We start from the raw sequence: 23,992 nt of genomic DNA on the forward strand, positions 1-23,992 counted from the left end.
GGCTTGGTGACAGAGAGGCAGCCTGTCCTGTCTGCTATAAAAAAGAGCTCTGTGTTGAGTCTTTCTTTACCCAGGCTTAACTATGCTCAACACCTCAGGATGCCCCAGACAGACTGAGATTTTACTTATGAGATGTATGCTTCCAGAATCTCCTTTAATGTGTTTGTGTCACTTGTTTCCGCAGTAAGACTTACAACAGCTCCCGTTTATTCCCTCAGTTTAGGCCAATGGTGTGTACATGCCATCAACTGCAGTGGCACTGACCAGTGAACCTAAAGAGATCAGAATGCCTGCCAACCAGAGAACAAGTTTCTAAAAACCATGAGCTCAAGTAGAATCAACATTCTGAGGCATTTTCAAAGAGAAAACCCATTTCTTTGCTAGGCAGCTGCCAGGAAAGAATGGATCCATCAGGAGTAGGGCCGGCCATGGGAAACAGAAGTGTCCACAGCAGGCTGAGGAGATGCACCAACAAGAGACACCAGAAACACAGACACCCTGAGAGAAAAGCAAGCAGCAGGTGAGCAGCAGGACATCACCCACGGGAAGCAGGCTACACCCCCATCCTTTCACCCAGTTTCCCTGGGTCAATGAAGCAATGCCAGACACTTCGAGCTCCACCTTGCTCAGACAGTGGTGCTGGGAGTCTGATATTCAAAAGGAGAAGAAAATGGTTTTTCTGTCTCTCCTACTCTAAATTTCAGGTCAGGAGAAACACTGGCTAGAAAGAATTCAACAGGCTTCCTGCACTTCCTAAGGAAGAACAGAAGACACCACGACAGCTGGCAGCTCATGGCCAGCTAGTGAGTTTCCCAAGTGGCACAGCCGTATCTGATGAGAATACCAAAAGTGAAAAAGCCAGCACAGCTGCATGACAAAGATCCAGCAAACCCGAGCCACATGATTGTCACCGTGACTCTTTCACTTTTGGTTTTGATCTCCACAAGTTGCATTCTTAAGGGGCTTTTAATACTTGTACAAGTTAGGGATACTGAATTAATAAGAAATTTCTTATGAATCATTTATGCCTTCTCCCAGGAATACTGAATACTGCTTCTAAGCTTTCCCAGGAAAGTCCTGAACATAGTAACCCCCCTCCAGCTCCACTTTCAGGGAGATACTCTTATCTACTTGAAGGTCTTCTTTATGCCCTGGAGGTTGTGACACACATAGAGAAGCCAGAGGTCTCCTTATGAGGCTCTGAGATATTCTTGGAACATCTGCTCCATACTTGTTCAGGAACAAGATAATCAGAACAAAGTTCTTCCTATCATATGCCCAGGCAATTGCATGGCATATACAGCAACAAAGTTAGACGGCTGGAGTTACCTCTGCCCTACACAGGGACTTATACTGATGAGCAAAGAAGGGCGTGGAAAGACGATAAAAGAATGAGGGGTCAGGACCCTTCCTTTCTTAGAAAAGTTAACTTGTACAGAGCCACTGTGATGTCATATGACCAAGGAACAGAATACTAGAGTTAGACATACAAATAAATTCAATAAAGATATAAAATAAAAACCATTGTATTATGCCAGAAATTAAATACCAACTGCAGCAACTTTGGCCTGACCACTAAGAGTTACAATATACTGCTCGGGACATGGCAGTCTGCCAGGGCTAGCTTGAAGATTTTCTTTCTTTCTAGCATTCTTGAAACCGGAAGAGCTGCCTAGCATTTGGGTTATGGGGTTGATGAGTAGAACTGATTGTAAAAGATAACTCTTGTTTTGTCATGGTTTATCACTGATGACTAAAAGATATAAAAAAGAAAGTGAAACGTGAGTCCAAAAACAAAAAAGATATTATCTATGTTTTGGAACAACACAATTCTATCCCTGCTTACTGAATTCTGTACAAATAAAGAAAAATACTCTATCTGCTAATCAGTCCAGCTGCAAGATTCTTCAACAACCAATGGACTGACTGAATCCTTCCTCGCTGACTCCTTACCTCCTTTCTGGGATGGCCCCCCACACCCAGGAAGGCTCTTCCAATAAGACAAGGAGGATCTGTTTGTTTGGAGCCAAGGCAGGAGTCCCTGTGGTCCTGTCACTGCTGACTGCAGAAAAGAGTCCCACCTCTTGGAACCCAGCTGCTCTCCCAAGTTCTTTCCCCACAACATCCCTTTGTGCCCACCCTGTCTACCCAGCAACCAGACACTGCAGGACTCTCTAACCCACATTGTCTTTGTCCCCCCAAATCTTCCTCAGTGCCTTGTAGCCTTATAGTCATCCCAATCCACAAACCCCAGAGAACAACCACCTAGGGACATGCAGGTCCAACCACAGCAGGGCTCGGGGCACTCTCATCTTAACTTTCCCCACGGTACCCTCTTCCATGCCTACCACACAGCAGGAGCTGTTGAACTGCCATCATCAGCAATGGCCTGAAAGAGGTTCTCAGAAAGGTTAAGAATAAGAGAAGGGAGCAGAAAGGAAGTAACTGGTTCTGTCCCCAATGACATGAGCTGCCCTGGGACTCTCTTTCATTTTGGTCAGGTTCATTTTCAGGACTATGGAGTTCCCACAAAACCTGACCTACCCTTCTCCCTAGGAAGGCAGGGTGAAGATCAGGCCCAGAACTGACTCGAGAGTCATTTGCAAACCCGGGGGCCCTTAATACTCAGGGCACTGTCAACTACAAACACAAGGAGCCAAAACTGTAGTTTTCTATTTGTCCTCATAAAGCGAATTTGGTCTCTTAAGAGTCTGTTGCCTTTTCGTTGTTGGTTTAAAAAGAATGAACATAGCAATGGGAATACAAGCAGGCCTGAACTACCTGCCAGGCAGGGAGACAGGAGAGCTGCGGGAGAGAGGCTGCCAGTGCCTCTGGATCAGGCCAGAACTGGGGAAATGGGTAGCTGGCAGAAGCCAAGCACATCAAACACACATTCTTGAAATCACAGGACTGGCAGACATGAAGGTGCTCCTGGCCACAGGAGAAGCAGGGAGCCGGACTGAGGGCTGAGCATGCGGTCTGCACTGTTTCCTGAAGCGAGCCGTGACAGGTGCAAGCAGAAAGACAAAGCCTGGAGAACAGAGTGTGGGCAGGGTTAGGGGCAGCACGGGCAATATTGGTGGAGGCAGTGTGGGGTGAACGTGAGGATGAAGACAATCAGGACACGACAGTGACAGAATGGTGGGTGAGGATGGATGGCTGTGAGGAGGGCATGGTCCCCATATTCCCTGGGAAGCCCCACCCACTACAACCTGGAGCATGGAGCGCCTTGGTGGCTCTGTCCATGCTTACAGTGGGGTTGAGTGGTCATCACCTGCAACCACAGACACCAGTTCCCAAGACCCCTGTTCTTGTCCCCTCTGCTGTTACAGATCACAGATTGTGGCTAAATTTGGCCTTGAACCCCTAACTAAGCCAGGCCTCTGGGCCATGCAATCTCCCCCTCAGTGCTGATCCTGGTCTGCCCACTCCTTAGCTATGTGACTGCTGACTTGAGCCTACTTTCTCTAGGCTTACAGGGCTGCTCTGTGCATCTGGCAGTGTTGCCAGAAGACCTAGATGGATCTGGACACACACTGGTTAAGAATCTCTGACCATCCACAGGGAAGCCCTCTGACCTCTGAGGCCCTTCCTGGCTTTGACACTCTCAAGTGACACAGAGTGTGATAGGTGACAGCAAGGCTCTCCATCCAATAGACACTGCTACTGACATATCCTGAAAGTCAGTTAAGTCAGGTCAAATGATGGCTAAAGCCATTTAGGAACAGTCCTGCTCCATGCATCCTTCACCGAGGCACCTCCAACAAGAACGAAACACAGAAATACAATCTGTACAGTCAGTCTCACAAGCCCGGAAGAGACTTTGACCATATTGTCTCTCAGCTCTGCCCCAACAAGCAGGAAGCCCTGCCTGCTCTCACCTAGATTTTCTTTTAGGGAAACAAGGTCACTGTCAAGCCTGATGGTGGCCGTGAAGATGGAGACATGCCACCACCCTGCAGGTACCTGCCTGAAGCCTGGCACTGAGAGCATGCGGTGCTATGTGGAGACACCTAACTGCTCATGCATGTCCACATGTGCAGACACCTATTATGTGGGGGCAAAACAAGATTCTACTCAACTATCCCCCTTGCCATTTGACATGTGCACACAGCGACCACTGGGAGCCCCTTAAAGGTTATAATGTACTTCTCATGTCATTTCCCTAGACAGGAAGTCTCAATATAAGTATATGGGCCAATTCCAGAAGATACACAGAAGGAAGCTAGTTGAGATGGGAAAACAGCTGCATCAGATGGACACTCCATCTCTCCCTCTGTTTCAGTCTGGTCAGTCTAGGGTGCCCTTGTGACCTTGCTAAGCAGAGCTGCATGTGATGGTTGGCTACTGTGGCCTCGGGCCAATCCTAAAGCTTTCGCCAAGTGTGATAGACTGCAGGCAACACAAGGTTGCAAGTCAGACAGTGAAGCTGGGTCTTAGGAAGGAGCTACTATCAAATGGCAAGCTAGTCATATCCACCTGATAATTCGTTTGGCACTGCCTACACCTCTTTTGAGGCTACACTCCAGCTAGAAAGTTGGGGTAGAAAACAAGACTGATGACATGCCCCAGGACCTGGGCTTCTCACTCAATGAGGTACTACCCAATTCGTGTACCTGCTTCACTGATCACCTGAAGAACTGCATCTAGAAGAGGCCAGGCTGTGAAATATTTTTAATACCTTTGAGGGAAACCAAAAAAAGGCTCATGTCTAAGGAAGCTGAGCTTGTAATCAAGGGAGCTAGGCTGGAATTCAGAGGTCTGACTCCAGGGCCTAGACTGCTCTTGCCCCTCCATTTGACCTTTAACAACTCCCTAGTCAAAGTGACACTGGGCTAGAAGCACCCAGCACCCTAGCTGTACTGGGAGAGTGACTGACTCAAGAGGAAGTAATAATACCCCTGTCCTTGATCAGATTATGAGACAGGAGTAGCGGTGGGTAGTGTGGCTTCAAGCTACCAACAAATAAATGCCTTGGTTTGCTTGCTGCTGCCTAAGGTCTAGACCTTTCTCTAGGAACCAAGAAACTGATGAAAAGGTCACTACAACATCTGAAGAGTACAGCTATTTTAGGGATCTAATTACTTTCCTGTTATAGACATTTCTTTAGGGATGCAGAGGGTGAAGAGGCTGGGGGTTCGGAAGGCATATTTCTCTATACAGTGGGTCTGGACAAAGATGGGGTATGGGAACACAGTGGCTTCAGTTAACAGGAATAATTTTGAAACCACTGAAAGTATACCCGAACTTATTTATTCTGCAAACTTCCAGAACAAATAGTTAGGTTAGCACCATAAACACGCCACGCCCAGTACCCAGTTCCTAAACTCTGCAGTAGCCCCCAATAGCTCTATGGTTGCACATGTGCCCACATGGGTTATAAGACCTATGTGCCAAGTGATGACATGGGCTCCTCTGAGGCACTCCTGCTCCTCAAAGCATGATCAATCCTGTGGGCTGATAGCCGAGCCCATGGCACCTGTAATCTGAGCTGGTAGGAGTGGGGTGGGGCTACAGAACTGGTACAGGTCCTCCCCAGCCCAGAAGCACATGATAGGGTCACAGCACAAAACCACTGAAAAAGGCAGTCCTCTCTCCTGAGATTGTTGGCATGGTAGCTGAATCCTCACCAGAAGTATCTAGCAGAGACTCACAGAGCAAGGGTCTACTTCTGTGTTTTCTCAGTATCTTCAAGAGTTAGGGATTAAAACAGTGTGTTTCTCCTAATCAACTGGAATTAACTAAGAAGGGCAAGAGGCTCTTAGGAAGGGAGATCTTCTGAGCTGGAAACTGGATGACCTAGGGGTCAGCTCCTCTCATTTCTGCTCTGGAGAGCTGTAAACACAGGGACTTATCAAAGACAATCCAGTGGGAGGTGATGGAGACACAGCACACAGAGGTCCTCAGGCTCTTTATAACACATGCTGCAGGCCTAACTCAAACCCACGAGGGATGCTCAAGTGCACTGTTTTTCCAAGAAGTTACCAAAACGCCAGTCCCAGAGGAGAGGAATGAGAAACCCTAGCCACTGTGCCATCCTTCCCTGGCTTTTCTGAAACTGATTTCAGCGCAGTGAGCTCTCCAGGAATCTGTATACCAGGCAGGCCACATCAGGGTGCGGGAGCCACGGCACAATAGTCCTACCCCCTCAGCTCTCTGCTGGACCTCAAAGTGAGAGCTACCATGGCATCCAGATAGTCCACCCTTCCCCTAAGAACCACCTGATATGGAAGAGCCCTGGTGCCAATCCTACCCACTCAGGAGGGCCCCATCACCATACTAGAAGGCAGAGCAAGGCCTATTACCCACAGCCAGATGAGATGAGTGACATGGAGTGAGGGTGCCTTCGGCATTATTATTACCTCTCTAATACCCACTTCAATGATCATCTAAGTCCATCAATTTGCTGATCCCAAGTATTCGGTCACCAGCTTTTTACTATACAGGTGAGAACATGGAAAGATTAAGCTATAGGCCAGCATGCAAGCCTCCTAATGTTAGTAAGGGATGTGACTGAATAGTCGCCACCTGCCTCATCCCGCATGGGACAGCCTTACAAACGTCCTACTTGATCTATCAGCATCCTATCTGGATGCCCAAGAGTGACAGATTTAGAGTTAGTTATGGCCCACCTACAACCACCAAAGGACAGAGGGCCATGACAAGGTGCCACAGTCAGCTGTAGGCCACATGGAGCTGACGTGCAAAGAATCAATCCAGGCAGCCTACAGGGTCTTCCAAATGTCATTCAAAGAAGATGTTGGCATCCCCATTTTGCAGGTAGGAAATGCAAAGTCAGCTGCCCCAGCTGGACCTGTTCCTCCCCGGCCTCCCAAGTGGGCGGGTGGCAGATGGCGACTCTGAGCATGTCTTGGAAGCACAAGAAGCACTGTGAATCCATGAGGTAAATGAACAGCCGCAACATTGCCCGTGTCACTCCAGACCCAGCACCCCCCTCAACAAAACAAAGCGACAAATGAAGTCGCTCAAGCACCCTCCCCACAATTGGAGTGCCACAATGGGCACAGTAGGGAGAACAGGCACTATACCGTCCGGCGTCGCCTGCTGATGGGGTTTTTTACATTTGACGTAATCGTGGTCAATCGGAGTGGCTGTGTAAGGTGGGGATGTCAGACCTGGGCCAGAGGAGGGGAGGGAGGCTCCGGGGCCCGGCAGTGTCCCAGCTGAAGAGTGGGAGTCCTCATCCACCAGGCAGGCCTTCTCCCTGTGGGACAGAGGTACAAATCAAAGTCCACACTATGATGAAATAAATGCACTACTATGGGCCAGCACCTTTCCCAGGGTCTGCTGCTGTGAGTTAGGGTCAGAGAAAGCAGGCCAGTTCACCATGGAGCCTGGCACTTGGTAAGGGTTCTTCAGAGAACAAGCGAGAAGTCAGTGTCAGGGAGAACATGCTTACACTCTTGTCCAGTCAGCACTTGAAATGAGAAGGGATAGAAAGTTTCCCTTTTCTGAATCCTAACCCACAAAAGCAAGCAACCCACACTGAGGAGGCTCCTTCACAAGCAGCTGCACCTTGCTTTTTTGTTTGTTTGTTTGTTTGTTTTAAATTAAAGGAACCTGGAGGGGACTTCAGTGGTAGAACACTTGCCTAGCATGCACAAGGCCCTGGTCTCAATCCTTTAGTACCACAAAAGCAAAATAATCCTGCAATTGTATGTGTTCAAATAACTGTGCACAAATATATAGAAAACTATTTGAGAAATTAAACTGACTAATGGCCAGTTCTGGTGACAAGAGGAGAACTGTCACATTTCAGTCTATGCACATGTGTCTGATTTCCTATGACTACAATATATTCACATATTGCCTGTTTAATTATTTTTTTCTGGACAGAATTACAAACGATGAAAATTTCATTGTACCCTGGAAACCTTTTATGACTAGAAAACACCAATCAATAACTTTTGAGTACACTGTGCCAACCTAAGTGACCTACCCCCCAAGTGCTCATCTCCCCCACAGAAGAAACACTGCTTGTGCAGGGCTGCGCACAGTCGGCTGGAGGCACAGATCATGTGACTACCCATAGCCATGAACAGAGAGTTCTTAGGGTCAGGCCTGGAACAGGTTTCTCAGCTGCATAATCCTCAGCCAGGTAGAGCCTGGGATGCTTGCATTGAGTGGAACAGTGGGATAGAAACATCACAGTAGAAGGTTCCTGGCCCCAAGACAACTTGTGTCAGGGAATGAATGAGGAGACTGTGCCAGGCTCCTGCTTCCTGGCTCTCTCAGCACTGAGGGAAGAGCCTCATGGCCATACACTGAGCCTCAGATGTCACCCAGCTGGAGCGTGGGTAAGAGGAAAAAGTAAAGCAGTATGTGACTAGGTTCTGCACAAGACAAAGCTTTGTTCCACTGGAAGGGGAGCGGGGCTGGCTTCTCCCCAGGACTCACCCTTGCCAGTACCACAGAGTAAAGAGAGCAGGGACAGCAGATTCAACAGAAATAGCTTGGCCCCACAATCAGACTTTGAGTCCCAGTTTATCCAGAAGTCCTCCTCTGATTACTTCACTAGAGAAGATGAGCCACCCAGGTCCCTGCAAGCCAGTACTCACTTTTCGGATGCTTTGGGTGTATTCTTCTCCTCGCCCCTGGCAAAAGGTCCTTCTGCTGCCTCCTTCATAAAGCTGACCAGGACCTCCGCAGCAACCCCAGAATCAGGTTTGCCCAGGAGCTTCAGGATGGAAGCATGGAGCCGGAAGTACACCTAGAACAATACCTCGGGCATAATAAGCAGCCTTCTCCAACCTAAGGCCTGTTCCACAGGTGAAGCAGCCATGTTATACACAGGCTGCTGCTGTCCCGAGAGACAAGCCACTACACGTTGCCTTTTTTAGCTTTTACCCACCCCACCCCAGCACAAATAAGCCCTGAAAATGAAAAAGGATACTGTCAACATTCTAACTTAAACATGTACCCAGTAATCCAAGCACACGGTGGTGGGGTAATGATAGTAGCTGCCAGCCAGTGGGCACTGCCTCAAGATCTGATGTAGCCCAGGCTAGCCTAAATCTTGCTATGTAGCTGGTGGTAGTCTGGAACTTTTGATCCCTGTCTCAACTTCCCAAATGCAATATTTTTTGTGTGATTACAAAACTGGCAAATATTAAAAGGAGGCTCTTAGGCTGGCTAGAGCACCAAAGGGCTCATGGGTGTCCTTCTCTGGAGTAAGAGTAAGCCTTGGTCAGAACTGTAAGTCGTCTACAATTTCACCTGGAAACGCTCCTAAGAACTCTGACACAAGATGACGGACGCGTGCTTCCTCACACTATCCCGACAAAGTCCATGAAGAGGCTGTTCAGGTAAGCAAATGCTCTGAGCAGCTGGAAGGCATGGAACAGGCAGGAGAGCTTTCCATTCCTTCTAGTACACCTTGTCTGATGAAAATGTGAGCTGCAAAGCCTAGGGCAGTGCTCCTACCCACAGGGATAGGAAAGAACACCTAGACCTTCAAGAACATAGCTAAATTATTAGTACAGATTATGGGGTGGGGACACCAGGGTCTCTGCAGACTTTCATGTTTTATATTCTTGAGAATTTTATGACTCTCTTAAAAAAATGAATACATATAGCATTTATAATCAGGGAAAACAAAAACCAAACAAAAACCAAACAACAACAACAACAAAAACCCTGTGCCCACAGAAGCAGGAAAACAAGAAACAGAGTCTGCCTAAATTCTAGGATGTTCACTGCCCATGTGGGACTCACAGGGTCAGTGCTTGCAGCCTCTAGAAGGGTAAAGCTATCATGGTCAGGGCCTTGGGAAGCTCTGAGTCCTGAGCTGAGAAAAGGTCACTGGGTTTCCACTGGCGTTCTTTGCTTCCTCACCTCTAAAAGGGTTTGCTGGGCTCCTGGGACTGCTAAGAACAATAAACAGTGTGAGCCTTCATCAAAAGTATTCGAGAAATCATAAAAGTGAACCCCGGCAATAGAGCACTGCTCTAGTCTTGAGCAGCAGTGAATCAACACAACACAACATAACACAACACAACACAACGTTCTGTGATCAAAGCAGCCTGTGTTTATCCTGGTTAGCCCAAACACAGGCGGAGGCCTCACTTGGCCTGAGGTGCCTATCTGATCCTAGGGTCAAGAGTGACCACTGCCTTCCTCCTGCCATGCAGTAGGTCTGAATGACTCTGCAGCTACGGATGTTGCACTGTAGGGTCAGTGTGAGAACGTGAAGGCTGTGAAGAAGGCTGTTTCCTCTGAGAAATTAAAACAAAATGTTATCCTCTCCAAAAAGGGTGGCAAGCATCTTAGGGAAAGAGAGGCCAGGCTGCTTGAATTTAATTGAACATGAAGATGCTGAGCACAGAGATGTTACCAGTGGGGTTGCAAGGAGTCATTGGGACTGTGAGCTCCATCCCCAGGGAGAAAGAGTGAGCAGACCCTCCTGCCCTGCCTTCCTACCCTGGACCTGTAGTGTTACCTCCAGGGCTTCCATGGCCAGCTCAGGTGGGTTGTGGTAGTGGATCTTCTTAGGGTAACGGGCAGCCTCCTCGTGCAAGTAGTGGCCAGCTTGCCGGTAGTGCAGCAGGTACACAGTTGGTGGTTGCTGCTGCTTCTCAGCCACCTTGCCGAGCATGTAGTGAATGAGCCATTCCTCCTCATCACCATCGCCCTCACAGTGGGCTGCAGATGTGAAACAGTGCCTGGCTGTCTCCAGCATGCTGTCGCGCCGATCCTCCATCTATAACAAGATCACAAGCCTGCAGACTGGCCTTAGGGACAATGCCTGCACCTACCCAGGGATCATGATTTTCTTGGTTGAAGTCAGCTCACTTGTTCACAGAATTATAATCCTCTCAGGAAACCTGAGACCCAGAATTGCTGTCACCAGGTCACAGCTGTAGACAAGGAGATGTGGAGCTTGGGAGTTCCTTAAAAGCATGCCAGGTCCAGAACTGGACTTAAGATTCAAGTGACTGCACATCAACTCAAAGGTTCTTTCTTTTAGCTTCTTCCTGTAGCACCTAACAGTAAAGTTTATGAAGTTCCTATTGACCTCTTTCTAGGTTCCCAATTATAGCCTGCATGGTTATGGTAAAGACTGGTGCCCATCATCCATCAGCATAAGGAGGAAGAAAGCTGATGTGACTATGCCTCATCGGTCTTTAAAAAATCAGGCATCCGGTGCCGAAATCGCAGCCGCCAACATGGTGAACGTTCCTAAGACCCGCCGGACATTCTGCAAGAAATGCGGCAAGCACCAACCCCACAAAGTGACACAATACAAGAAGGGCAAAGATTCTTTGTATGCCCAGGGAAAGCGGCGTTATGACAGGAAACAGAGTGGCTATGGTGGGCAGACTAAGCCTATTTTCCGCAAAAAGGCGAAAACTACAAAGAAGATTGTGCTGAGACTGGAATGTGTGGAGCCCAACTGCAGATCTAAGAGGATGCTGGCTATTAAGAGATGCAAGCATTTTGAACTGGGAGGTGATAAGAAGAGAAAGGGCCAAGTGATCCAGTTCTAAGCTGACCTTGTTATGAAGACAATAAAATCATGAGCTTTCAAAAAAAAAAAAAATCAGGCATCCTTCACAGAATGAAGCCCCAACTGCAGGGAGTGAGCGCCCTGTTCCACCCTCTCAGTGGGGCAGGCAAGCTGACCTAAGGAAACACGCATGCAGCCCTTGCCCCACAGCCCTGGAGAGAACCGCACCTAGCACCCAATCACAGCACTGAAAACAGTGTGAACCTCTGGAGTAAAACAGCTTCCTGCTTCTCCTCTTTGCCCTTTCAAAGAGATATTCTGAACCTGTAAAGGCAGATTCCTGAGCTCCATGAGACCCACTGACTTGGAGCTTATATTTAGGCAGAGCCTCTAGCCAACCTTTCACAGACAGAGTCTGTGACAAGTCATAACAGAGGGTCAATTTGTAAGAGGCCTTCCAACATAGTTGCTTTTTCTACTTCTTGGCAGCTGCCAAGCACACAGAGCTCCCAGGTTGGAGACAGAGTGGAGAATGCTGTGCTTTGGGCATCCTAGGTCTTTGGTCCCTCTTCACTGTGCTCTGGCTTGATGGCAGGGAGGCTGTAGCCTCTTCCCAGCTCACCTCAGGGACCAGAGCCCGGAAGGCACACAAGCACTGGTGTTCAGCAAGGGGAGCTGCTGGGGCCATACACATGTGCTCTGTCTGACATGGCACACCTGCCCTACTTATGTTTGCTTGACGGAGGCTTACTTTTGCGAACATTCTATAGCAATAGCTGACTTTGGGGGCTGTGTGCTACCCAGATGCTCTGCGAGACATTTTCTAAAAAGAAACTGGCCATCTAGGAACTACAAACCCATCCCTGAATGAATAAAAAGAATCCCAGCACAGGGCCAAGCATGGCGCAGGGAGTCTATCACATTCAGGGCCTCAGGAAAAGGCAGCTGCTTAAGTGTAGTTCTTCTGTCTGGACTGCTCAATAGCTGTGCGGCACTGCCAATATCCCTGTTTCTGTTAATTCAGCAGGCGTAACATCCCACAGGAAGAAAGGGACACTCACCAACAGTGTGTGTCTAGAAGCTCTGCCACTAGACTACATTCTGGCGTGCCATTCTCGGAAGAGATTGGATACCCTTCCTCATGGCACTGCTGGGCTTACAAAATGGTTGAGGCAGGCATCATGACTGACCTCTCCAATGCTGTCTGAGAGAATGAATGACCATCTTTATATGTAGCCTGAAGCAGAGACAGAACATTAAGTTACTCCCCACGAGTCACTTGCTTAGGAAGTTCTGGTCCCCAGTTCTTTCTCCTGCCTTAGAACTGACATCACAGGGAATGTTTTCACTTTCCTCACCACCTCTGGGAAGTCTGCAGGTGAAAACTGAAGAGTATAGGAGCTCAGACACATCAAACATGTTCAACAGCCCATTTCTCAGACACGGTAAGTCTGAACACAGCTCAAGCAACCAGAGGACCGCATCCTAGGAAGCTGACTCCCCTGAGGTGGACAGAGTTCAGGGAACACAGGGCAGTCCTGCAGGGCAGTATGTGCCCCAGACAAGGAGGCCAAACCCATCCCTTCCCTCGGGGTTCCTGCGTCCCTGGGCCTTCTAGCCCCTCCGGCAGTCCTGATACTTAAGGGAGGCAGAAGGCCTAAAAGCAGTTTCAGGATCTGAGCTGCCTGGGATAACAGGGGCCATCAGGCAAACACCAGGGTCATCCAGAAGCTGTGAACCTGGGTAGAAGAGAACCACACCAGAGGACAAGGTGGGGGGATGTCAAGTCCACCTATGGGAGCTGTACAAAAAGTGCAGAGAAGATTCCTCCTGACTCTCAGGATGTGCATTTCCTGGAAAGTGTAAGTGTGAAATTTCACCAGGATCAGTGATTCTAAGATCCAGGCCACCTTACCTCACTGTGTGTACCCAGAGGATAATTGTGTTCCTAATGTTACAAGGCCACCCATGGAGTCAAGTTCTATAGCAGCAGGTGGAGGGGGATCAGAGGCCATTGAAACACAAACAAATGCAGTAAGTTGTTTCTGTACTGTCAGTTAAGGACTCTACTACACCCATAGAGAGTAACCTGAGAAGGGCTCAACAGTGCAAGCAGAGGGGAAAGAGAAGCCACACACTGAATTTAATAGAACAGTATCTAGGCTGAAAGAAAAAAATCAAATAGGCAAATCCTCCTAGATTTTTCTAAATATACACACTTCATTTGTGTAAAAAAGGTTTTGTTTCCTTTTGAAGTCTAGAAAGACACAAATTGAATAATGGTGTCTTAAAGAAGGTGATGCTTAGTTGAGAGCCATGCAGCACTTCCTCACTGTGCTCCTGTCAGGGTTCAGCCCTGTGGAGCTGTTAGCAGACTACCTCTAAGGCCACTGCTCTCACCTATCTGCCACTGGTGTCGGTCTATCCCTATGATGTCACATACAAGCCACTGGAGAAAAAAATTAAGGAAAACATAATAACCACCCAGGAGGTTGCAAAAAGCACAGCTGTCTGAGGGTTCCTGTATGTCTTTTTAACAAGCGTCACACCCATGCAAGAGATCAGTCAAATATGGGAGTCGTTATTTTCACTCATCTGTAGAGTGCACACAGTCTGGACATTGAAGGAGGAAAAACTTTGGGACCGAATTGCTGAGTCTAGAACTCAGAGGCCAACTCCTGAACTGAGGGACTGTAGTGCCCCGAGCACAGAGGAAGGTGGCATCACTGTGTGAGACCTCAAACAACAGCAGCAGTAAAGCCTAGTGTTGTGCTCCCAGTCTGTCACACTCTCAGGCAAGTGTGACAATTCTGAGCCTTTGTGCATAAGGATTGAGAACTAACACAGTTGGCCACTGCCTGTAAAGAGAAAACTCCTGAAAGGCACAACGAATTCAAACTCCCAGGGAAAGGAAGGCAGCTCCCAAATAGGTCTACAAAAGCAGCTTTCTAAATTTATGCTGCAGAGGTGAAAGGTGTGTGTCACATGATCATATAACTGATAGAAAGTTGAGCTCTCCAAGAGTCACATTCTTGGCATTGTCAAAGTTCTAGTTACATAAGATCCAGAAGACATTTCGCTATTAATTTTTTCATAGAGCCCAATGACATCTTTTATTCACTACTTATTACAGTAACTCAGTCCTTATTAGCAGATGGACTTCGTGACTTTCCCAGGGCTGAGGTCCTCAAATAGTGGCCTTGTATTCACGGTAGACTGTTAGGGATGCGACTCAGATTATAAGAGTGGCCATCTCTAGTGGTGAAATGTACTGCTGCATTCTTCATCATGCTTTCCAGTATCATTTGAAGAGTTCAAAGGCTCTGAGAGCCTGTGTCTTACTCTGCAGGGTCTTGAGGGCAGTAGGGACCTTGCCACAATGTCAGTCCACACTCAAGGAGACAGCGCTTTCAGAGGACTGCAGTGGCGTCTGCCGAGGGTCTCCTCAGCCCTCCAGCAGTGTCACCTTTCCCGGGTTTTAATCAGATGATCATTGCAAAACCTGAGACCAAGTACTGTCTACCTGACTGGTCAGCTCCTTCAACACCCTGCTCTGCTCTGCAACCTTTCTGAGCTGCAACACCTTGTTGTCCTGCCAGCCTAACTTTGCTAGCATGAGGGTAGCTCTGTGGCAGTGTGCGCTCAGCAGGCACAGGACCTGGGTCTGATCCACAGCACCCTTCACCCCTCCCTAAACAAACCCTAAACATGTCAGCATGATTCCTCCATTTCCATCTGAAGGAAATAATGGTGCTCTTGCTGAGCAATGACTGCAAGTCAGATCTTGGATCTTGCACTAGAAGAACGCTGCACACCAAGAAACTGAAAAACCTTAATAAAAGGTAAGGATTTTACCATGGCCCCAAAAGTCCTTTGAAGCAAAAAGGGAAGAGGTGTCTACTTCAGATGGCCAACATCTCCTCTCTACACTCAACTATACTCAAACTGATGACCAGCTGGTCAGGTCACAATAGTTTACCTCTGAAATTCCTGCCAATGGACTAGGTGTAATGGATTAATAAAAATTGCTACAGATCCCCGGGTAGCTGCAGTGGCAGAAACTGTGCAGGTCTCCCAAGCGGCAGTGGCAGGCAGCGGGACATGTGGTGGCAGGCAGGGGGCAGTGGGTTCCGAGAGCAGGGACTGCTCAGACCATGCTCCAGGTCTTTGAAGGCGGCTGGTCACGGGCAGCGAGCCCCCTGGCGGCGGCAGATGAAAGACAGACGGATAGGTATGCCATGCAGAGTGAGGTTAGATATTTATTTAGTGGTTATAGAAGAGAGGGGAGAAGAGCAGAGAAGTGGAGGGGGGGGGGGAGAGAAGGGAGAGACGGAAGCTGCCTCTCCGAGAGGGAGATGAAAAAGAGAACTCAGGCTGGAAGCTGAAGATCAGCCTGTCTCAGAAGATGGGGGAGGGAGTGGGCATGGCTTGTCTCTTAAACAGACAGAACAATCATTATACTAGGTACCCAAAGACCAAGAACAAAGTTATTACTGACCAGGATACATGTGTGTGAGAGTAAGAACAAAGAACAGAAGGGCCCCTAGGGCAGTCTAGTTAGAGAGAGGATTGCAAGCCTTTCAGCAGCACCCCTTCTCACCTGCTGTACAAGCTCCGGAGGCAGCTCAGCTCTCCACTGCTTCAACTGGCGTGAAGCAAATGAGTGTAAGGCATAGGACATGGTGCCATACTCAATCCACAAGGACAAATTAGAGCTGTCAATCTCGAGGGCCCTCCGGAAGCAGTTCAGAACAGGTGTGGCATGTTTCCAGATGGGTCCATCACTCTTCAGTTCATTTGAGTTCAACTTGTCCTGAATTCGGCTGGCCCGGGCCAGAGCCATGCCTGCCCAGGAATCGAACCTAGGGTAGTGACAAAAGTACCAGCTAAAAACACTGCTGTCCCAAGGGCACGGAAGTCAGGCAGACATTCTGGTAGTTCTGCTCCACACATGGCTCAAAGCCCAACTCAGCCATTCCACAGTCTGGATCATGACATCGCCTTGTCATGGCCTTGATCTCTCCATCATTACATGTATTTAATGCATGAGGATGAAGGACGGTGTGCTAGGAGACAAAATGTTTCTTCTGTGTCCCTTGGCACTTGGCAAGCAGCCGATGACTGCTCCTGTAGATGGGCTTTGGGGCTCTATTCCCCAGCAGTAAAGGATGACCCAGGGCACTGCACTGGTGGAAGGGAACAACACTCCCAAAAGGCCTCACAAGAGGGGTCCAGCTGAGGCAATAAAAAAACAACTTATTTCAGTTTCTCCCCCCCCCCAACCGAGGCTCATATTTTCACCAAGCAAGAACTCAGGGAACAGAGAAGCATGGGCCCCAGCCACTCAGTTTATTCTTATTGTCTCTTGGATCCTATTTATTCTCTCAGCTCAGATACCTGCAATAAAATGAACAAGATGGCAGGTAATGGCTGGGACCTGATGGTTCTGAGACCACCCGAGAGAAGCTAAGGCAGGAAAACACAAAAGATTCTGGGAGATGAGTAGCCATGGAGATAATACACCAGGACAGAGGTGATTTCTGAGCTCCTACAGAGCTGTTTACTGAGTGCTGGTCCAGAAAACAGAAAACGCAGCAACCAAAAGAGCTAGTGCTGCCCTGTCCCATAACACCATCAGTTCAGCCCACCACACCTTTACAATATCTGGTGTGAGTTTACGCAGGCTAACTGCTGTCCAGAACTGTCTGACCATCCCAAGAGAAGGCAAAGGCAAATAAACCCCATGAGCCCCTAAAGTGCTTTCACTGTTCTCCAATCAAAGATGGCACCATGTAAACAAAGGAGCAGGGGAGACACCAAAGACTCAATGGTGGCTTCACCCTTCATGTGAGAGGCTTCTGATAGTAGCCTTTCTTCCTCAGAGGTCAGGAGCCCAAAGCAACCATTTCTTCCCTAGCTCTGCTCAGCCTACTCTGGAGAACGGAACAGGAGGAGGCCTTAAATCGCAAATTCTTCACCAAGGCCAATTTCACAACAGGAACTTCTTTTCCATATCCAACAGCTCTGAGAGAGGTTACCCTCACCTTGAGGAAAGGAAACGTTGTGACAGTCCTGTGTGGCTGCATGAGAACCACTTCCTCCCTACACAAAGCAGCCAGTGCAGAGAGGAATCACCATGAAAACTCAGAAACAGGCTGGAGTGATAACTCAGTAGTCAAGAGCACTTGCTGCCCTCCAGAGAACCTGGGTTGAGTGCCCAGCACCCACATGGCAGCTCACAGCCATCTGTAATTCCAGTTCCAGAGGATCTGATGCTCTCTTTTGGTCTCCAACTGCACCAGGCATACATATAATGCACAAACATACATGCAGGCAAAACACCAATATACATTTAACACACACATACACACACAGAGAAAAATAAACATGCCCCTGTCCTCCTGATGTGAGGCCTTTGATACAGGTGATATCTTATAAATTTGCTTTTCTATCCAGAGCTCAGCCCCTTCCTCCCTTGTACAGGTAGGATTGTGGGAAGGTGAATTCTATGGTTTCCTAAGGCAGGGCAGTTCTGTGCTCACCCATGATCCAAGAGCAGCCACCATGATGGTTCCTAAGTCCTTCTAGAGAGTATGTCTGCAGGGCTTTTCCTTCAGACAGAGGCTGGCTACAGGGTAACTTTATCTGACCACGTCCAAAGCCCACCTTTCCAGGTAGACCCTTTAGTCAAGTGGACTGAGCTTCGTGAGTATAGCAGAGTCCTTCAGAATGCTTAGTTCTGAAAATTCATTACATTTTAGGAGGACGCTCAACAGGGTGCTACAGAAGAAGCACAAGCCTTGTATACAAGGCTCCTACACACCATTGGGACAAACCTCACTGTTGACAGATAGCAAGACAAAAACAAACAAACCAAGAACAGAAACAAAAAACAAACCCCCAGACACCAGCTTTTCTAGTATTTCTCTTTAGTTAGATAGTTTATTTTCTGTATGTGTTTTGTGGGTATTTATGTATGAGAAAATGAATGTGCCTGGGACCTACAGAAGTCAGAAGAAGATGTTAGGTCCTGCAACTGGAATTACAGTGGCCATGTGTGGGTTCTCTTAACCACTGAATCATTTCTCACCCCTGGTATCCTCTCTTAACCCCCAAAAGCAACCCTAATTAAAGAGCCTCTCTATCCCGAACAAACCAGTTGTCCTGGTTCCTGCTACCAGGACATAAGCAGCACAAAGCAGCATGGGGCTGTGTAGTATTTCCTTGCCCTGCACACCAGAAACCAAAAGGATCCCAGTGCACCTCTAATAGGACTCTGGGGGAAAAAAAAAAACTTTCTTTGCTCAAGAATGCTAAGCCATTTGCTTTTCATTCTTTTTCATTATCTTGCTACAGACAAGGAAACTTTAGGCTGGCTCACTGGAGAACTGGCTAAACTAGACAGCAGGCCTCCTGGCAGCAACCTGGCTTCACACACCATCACCCACCTGTTGGGGCAGATGCAAATATCGTGCATGTAGAACTTGATGGCTTTAGACTGCTCCTTGTTTTTGAAATGATAATCGGCCAGGAGGTAGTAGAGCTCATTCACCACCGGAGGAGTGGGATCTGCCCCTTCTGGAAGGCAGGGCACCTGGCAAGAGAGGGCAAGTTTAGGAGAAGAGATGGAGTCCAGTGCAGGTGTAAACTGTCAGTTGGCTTCCTTTGATCTCTAGCAGTTGGTGCTGAGCAGACAAGAAGCAGAGCTTGAGAGGAAGCCCCAGCACCTCATATTCCTGAGACCCACCTCGGTGGAAGTTCCCTCAATGTAGGCAGAGACTTTCTCCATGCTCAGGGCTGGCTTCTCTGTGCGGGGCACAATGGTAGCAATTCTTTTTAGCAGGTTAGCCAAGTCAGCAGAAACAGTGCTGGTCTTGTAGCTATCAAATTCAGGAAGGGTCTTTGGCTTAAAATACTCAAACATAAACAGGGCATCCTCCCATATAAGATCCACCTGAAAAAGACAGATGCAGACTCAGCACACGCACAGTTAGGAAACAAGAAGTTCCTCTAGAGGAGCTCAGTGCAATGAGGTCACAGCGTGTGGTGAACAGAGCACACTCCCCACTCCACTCCTCTATGGTAAGCCTCCATTCCAGCTGTCTAAGAAGATGAAGTCATTTGTTTTCTGGGTGAGTATAAGTCTCAAGCTTCCTGAGAATATCACTGCACAGAATTATGTTATTAGTGTTAAGGTTATAACTCTCAAACAGAAATATTTAACTTTCTTAATGAATGAGAGTAAATGATAGACAATTTTATGTTAAGTATTAAGGTTTTAGTACTATTAGCCAAGAAATAACTTTTAAAATTTTATTATACTTCACGTGACTATATATGTATATGCCACATATGTGCAGGTGTCCATGTAAGACAGAAAGGGTATTAGATTCCCCTGGAGAAGGAATCAAAGGTGACAACCACCTGTTGTAGATGCTGGGAACCAAACTCAGGTCCTCTACAAGAGCAGCAAGTGTCCTTAACTGCTGGGATATCTGTCCACTAACATCCTTACCTGGATCCCACATAGTCTAGGCTGGCCGTGAACTCACTATGAACTTCTAATGATCTTGCCTCCACCACACCTGGTTTTACATGATGCTAGTAATAAAACCCAGGGCTCAATCTTTGCTACGTAAGTGCTCTACCAACTGAACTACAGAAATGTCTTTTAGGAGTCATACCTGGTTAGGGCTAGTCTCTAAAAAAACCAAATATTGAAAACTGAAGGTTAGGATCTGTGAAATCATGACCAGGTTGGGGGTGAGGGGTCAATCATAACTGGGAAACTTAGGCTACACACCTCAGAGCCAGAGTAGACATGCCATCCTAACAAGTCTATACATTAAGGTATAGAATATCTAAGATTGGACAATGGCTGATGATATTAGCCATGACATAATGTAGCCAATAGTGTTTTGGAGAGAACAAATCAAAAAGAAAAATATGTATGGAATTATGTGTGTAATCTAAACTGCAAATGAACCTGGGAACAATGAGATGTCAATCAATTACATGTTACATCCTACAGAAAAACCCTTTCCTTTGATCAGCCATCAGACCATCTCAGGACTGTGTGTAACAATCTCATGTCCCGCAAAGAGCTCTCCTCTACCTGTGAGCTGCCCCTGCCGGGCCTGAGACAGCAGGCTCACCTGCTGAGCCGAGTGTTCCTCCAGGTATCTGGCCTTGCTCTTCTTGCTGGGGAAGCTGTACAGGCAATAGAAGCACTGCTCCAAGGCAGTCTCCAGTTCCTCCTTGTAGGGGTGAGTGTCTTCAGAGGCAGATGCAGCAAGTTCCTTTTGGAGGACTTGTACCTATGGCAGGTAGGAAGAGAGACCTGAGGAATGGGTCTACAGATTCAGCTTCCCAGTCAGAGCAAGACCCCAGAGAGACCACCACTTTATCGACTCTTTTAACCTGAGGAGGTAACGCCTGGGGTCCCTGTGTGGCTAGATTCCAAAGACTTGCTTCCTAGAAAAGACTTGTTATCTTTACGGAACTGTTCTGGGTGGATCTGGTAGTAGGCTCATCAAGGCATGTGAGCTGCCTGACTTCAGTACACCTAGCCAGCATCTATCACCACCATTAGATACTCTACGACCAGGCAACATACCCACCCATTTGCTAAATATGCATTTACTGAGCAACTTCTTTTATGTGGCACAGTCTGACGTAGATCCTACTTTTTAAAAGTTCAGATTCCAATGGAGAAATGGTGCTAAATACTTATAGACAACAACTCTAAGTACCACAAGGGCTGAGGAAAATCTCCTCCAATAAAACATCACCGAGAATCAGAGGTGATACCAATACAGCAAACCAGTTATATCTCAGGATATGAAATGTTACAACTATATTTATACCCAACTGTTGATAAATATACATACGTCAAGCCTCCATAAATTTTTGCCAATACTAGATGAAAAGTAAATGTATTTATCTGTATTTATTTATTTTGCATCAAGCATTTTATCCACTGAGCTACTTCCGAAGCTGAGTGCGCTCGCGCTCGCGCTCTCTCGCGCTCTCTCTCTCTCTCTCTCTCTCTCTCTCTCTCTCTCTCTCTCTCTCTCTCTCTCTGGTATCTCTGTGTAGCCCTGGAACTAGCTCTGTAGACTAGGCTGGCCTCTAAGTCACAGAGATCTGCTTGCCCTCTGGCTTCCAAGTGGTGAAATTAAAGGCATGCATTCTTTTTACTTAAAGGAAAGGGAAAAGCAGAAACAATGTTAGCAATAAAAAGGGGAAAATTATTAGAAGTATGTAGAGATGTTTTAAAAAAATAAATTTAACACCAAACTGATTTATGCTATTTTTTATTTGTTTGTTTTGGATTTTGTTTGTTTTTTTAAAAAAGATTTATTTATTATGTGTACAGTATTCTGTCTGCATGTATGCCTGCAGGCCAGAAGAAGGCATTACAGATGGTTGTGAGCCACCAATGTGGTTGCTGGGAATTGAACTCAGGACCCTTGGAAGAACAGGCAATGCTCTTAACCACTGAGCCATCTCTCCAGTCCTTGTTTGGTTTTTCAAGACAAGATTTGTCTGTGTAGCCCTGGCTGTTCTGGAATTTGCTCTGTAGAGATTCTCCTGCCTCTGCCCAAGTGCTAGGATAAAAGGTGTGTGCTACCACCGCCAGGCCACTTTATATTAGTGGGACACTATTCCAAAAAGTATCACTTAAGAAAAAAATAATCTATAATCAGTAAACAATCAGAATTAGCGGTAACTAAACTTTACACACAGAAAGACCAGATCCAGGGTGGGGGAAAGGGAACGACAAACGACTGGCCGTGTGTCAGATCTTGAGACTGTCAGTTTGTTTATGACTTAAGAACAATGCACTCAAAGTTAGGGGTGAAGAAAAGAGTGGGGGTGGAGAGCATGGATAGGAGGTGACTGATCAGGCTACACTATGAAACCCTCAAAGAAGTAATACAAACGTTATAAAAATAGTATTTACATTTTAAATGTCTGAAATAAATCAGAAGAAAATGATTTTGTAGCCTGGCATAAACCAGAAATTCCAGCTACTCAGAGACTGAGAAGGAGAGGTCAAAACTTAAAGGTTTGCCTGAGTTAAATTCAAGTTTCCAGTCTAGGCAACTCAGGGAAATACTGTCTCAAATAAAAATAAAACAAGGCTGGGGTATACCTCAGTGGCAAAGACTTGCCTAATATGCACAAGGTTCCATATTCATTTCTAATACCATTACAAAAAAAAACCTACTTCATATTACAAAAAAGGAGAGAAATTCAACTTTCATCTCTACAAGTTTTACTGCTTTCACACTCCAGCAGGAGTCTGGGGAATTGCAGCAGAGCTTCTCAATGCCCACAGACCCAGAGAATGCATGCTCTCCTCTTTAGTGACAGAGTGTAACATCTGTGACCAGGTGTTAAGAGAAGGAAAAGAGAACTATAGAGACTGAAAAGAAGGGAAATAATAAGGAATCCACAGACTAATCATTTACATAGAAAATCCACTAAGTCTCAAAACCATTACAATTTACCAGAACAAGAAACCAAGTTCTATGTGTAAGAGAATTTCCTTTTCAAAATGTTCCTGTATTTCTACAAAACAAAATGAAACAAAATTAAATTTAAATATCGACTTGTAATAGGAATTTTTATTTTTTAAGATACGTAGGGTTCAAAGTATAGGCCATCAGCAGACCATATGCCTATCAAGCACAAGACCTTTTTGGATCCCCAGAACCACACACAAAAATCTAGGATTTAAGCTAAATGTGCATAATTGAATTAAGAAACAGGAACATGTAAGGCTGAAATAAATGAGAAGACATACTATGTTCATGACTAAATAATTCAATTTCGGCACTTCTCTTCCAAATTAATCAATAAGACCACTGATTTCAATCAAGATTCCAGGGAGGGCATGGTTTCCTCAAATCTTATACACTGATCTTACAATGTCATAGAAGAAGGAACCAAGCACAGCCGAGAGAATATGATGGAAATAAAGGTAAGGAGAGAAATTCTAGCAGTTTATCAGATTGTCAAGGAAACTATGGTGCTGGCACAGGAGTAGAAAGGCTGTGTGTATCAATACAGACAGCCTCCTTGCACTCACAAGAGATGAAGGAGAATTAGGTAGGCGTAGCAAGAAAATTCTTAAATAAAGAGCGCAAATCAGCTGGCCATCCATGTAAAATGTGAAACTGGTCCTACCTTGTCCTACAAACAAACAAAAAAATCTATATGGAATGGAGAACATATGTGACAACAAGCCAGGAGAAAACTTTACAAGTTTGTGGGAAGGATTTTGTGTGTGTGTTTCTGCTGTGGGACAAAGGTCTGTGCCCTGTCACTGTACTTTAATGAAATGCTGGTTGGCCAGTAGCCAGGCAGGAAGTATGGGTGGGGTGACCAGGCAGGAAGTAGAGGTGGGGCAACGAGTACAGGAAAATTCAGGGAAGAGGAAAGAGTCAGTCTGCAGTCATACCCAGACAGAGGAAGCAAGATGAGAATGATAAAGGCACCAAGCCATGTGGCTAACAT

At 46.8% G+C, this 23,992-nt stretch overlaps 2 protein-coding genes across 5 annotated transcripts in view; one reads left to right on the forward strand and one right to left on the reverse strand.

Annotated features, from left to right (window-relative positions):
* The window catches only part of Cabin1 (calcineurin binding protein 1), a 129,460-nt gene that overhangs the window by 62,406 nt on the left and 43,062 nt on the right, over positions 1-23,992 (reverse strand). For 2 of the 4 annotated variants that reach the window (XM_048451483.3, XM_048451481.3), the window contains exons 20-26: positions 20,623-20,784; positions 19,215-19,421; positions 18,916-19,061; positions 16,068-16,329; positions 10,460-10,720; positions 8,580-8,731; positions 7,137-7,225 (exon numbers count right to left, since the gene is read on the reverse strand). In XM_048451483.3, coding sequence (XP_048307440.2) covers positions 7,137-7,225; positions 8,580-8,731; positions 10,460-10,720; positions 16,068-16,329; positions 18,916-19,061; positions 19,215-19,421; positions 20,623-20,784 — 1,279 coding nt within the window. Of the gene's footprint in view, positions 1-7,049; positions 7,226-8,579; positions 8,732-10,459; positions 10,721-16,067; positions 16,330-18,915; positions 19,062-19,214; positions 19,422-20,622; positions 20,785-23,992 lie in introns of all 4 variants that reach the window. The other 2 variants (XM_048451482.3, XM_048451479.3) reach the window with 1 other exon arrangement.
* On the forward strand, positions 11,169-11,560 carry LOC148119170 (large ribosomal subunit protein eL42). The gene has a single exon (XM_087898238.1). The coding sequence runs from the start codon at positions 11,187-11,189 to the stop codon at positions 11,505-11,507; it is 321 nt and encodes a 106-aa protein (XP_087754364.1). The 5' UTR covers positions 11,169-11,186; the 3' UTR covers positions 11,508-11,560.

This window comes from Myodes glareolus, chromosome 18, assembly GCF_982192425.1.
Source record: "Myodes glareolus chromosome 18, mMyoGla1.1, whole genome shotgun sequence".
In the NCBI taxonomy this organism is placed as follows: Eukaryota; Metazoa; Chordata; class Mammalia; order Rodentia; family Cricetidae; genus Myodes; species Myodes glareolus.

What these genes read in the sequence shown, in the direction of transcription:
- LOC148119170 (XM_087898238.1), top strand. Translation starts at nt 11,187, where the DNA reads ATGGTGAACGTTCCTAAGACCCGCCGGACATTCTGCAAGAAATGCGGC.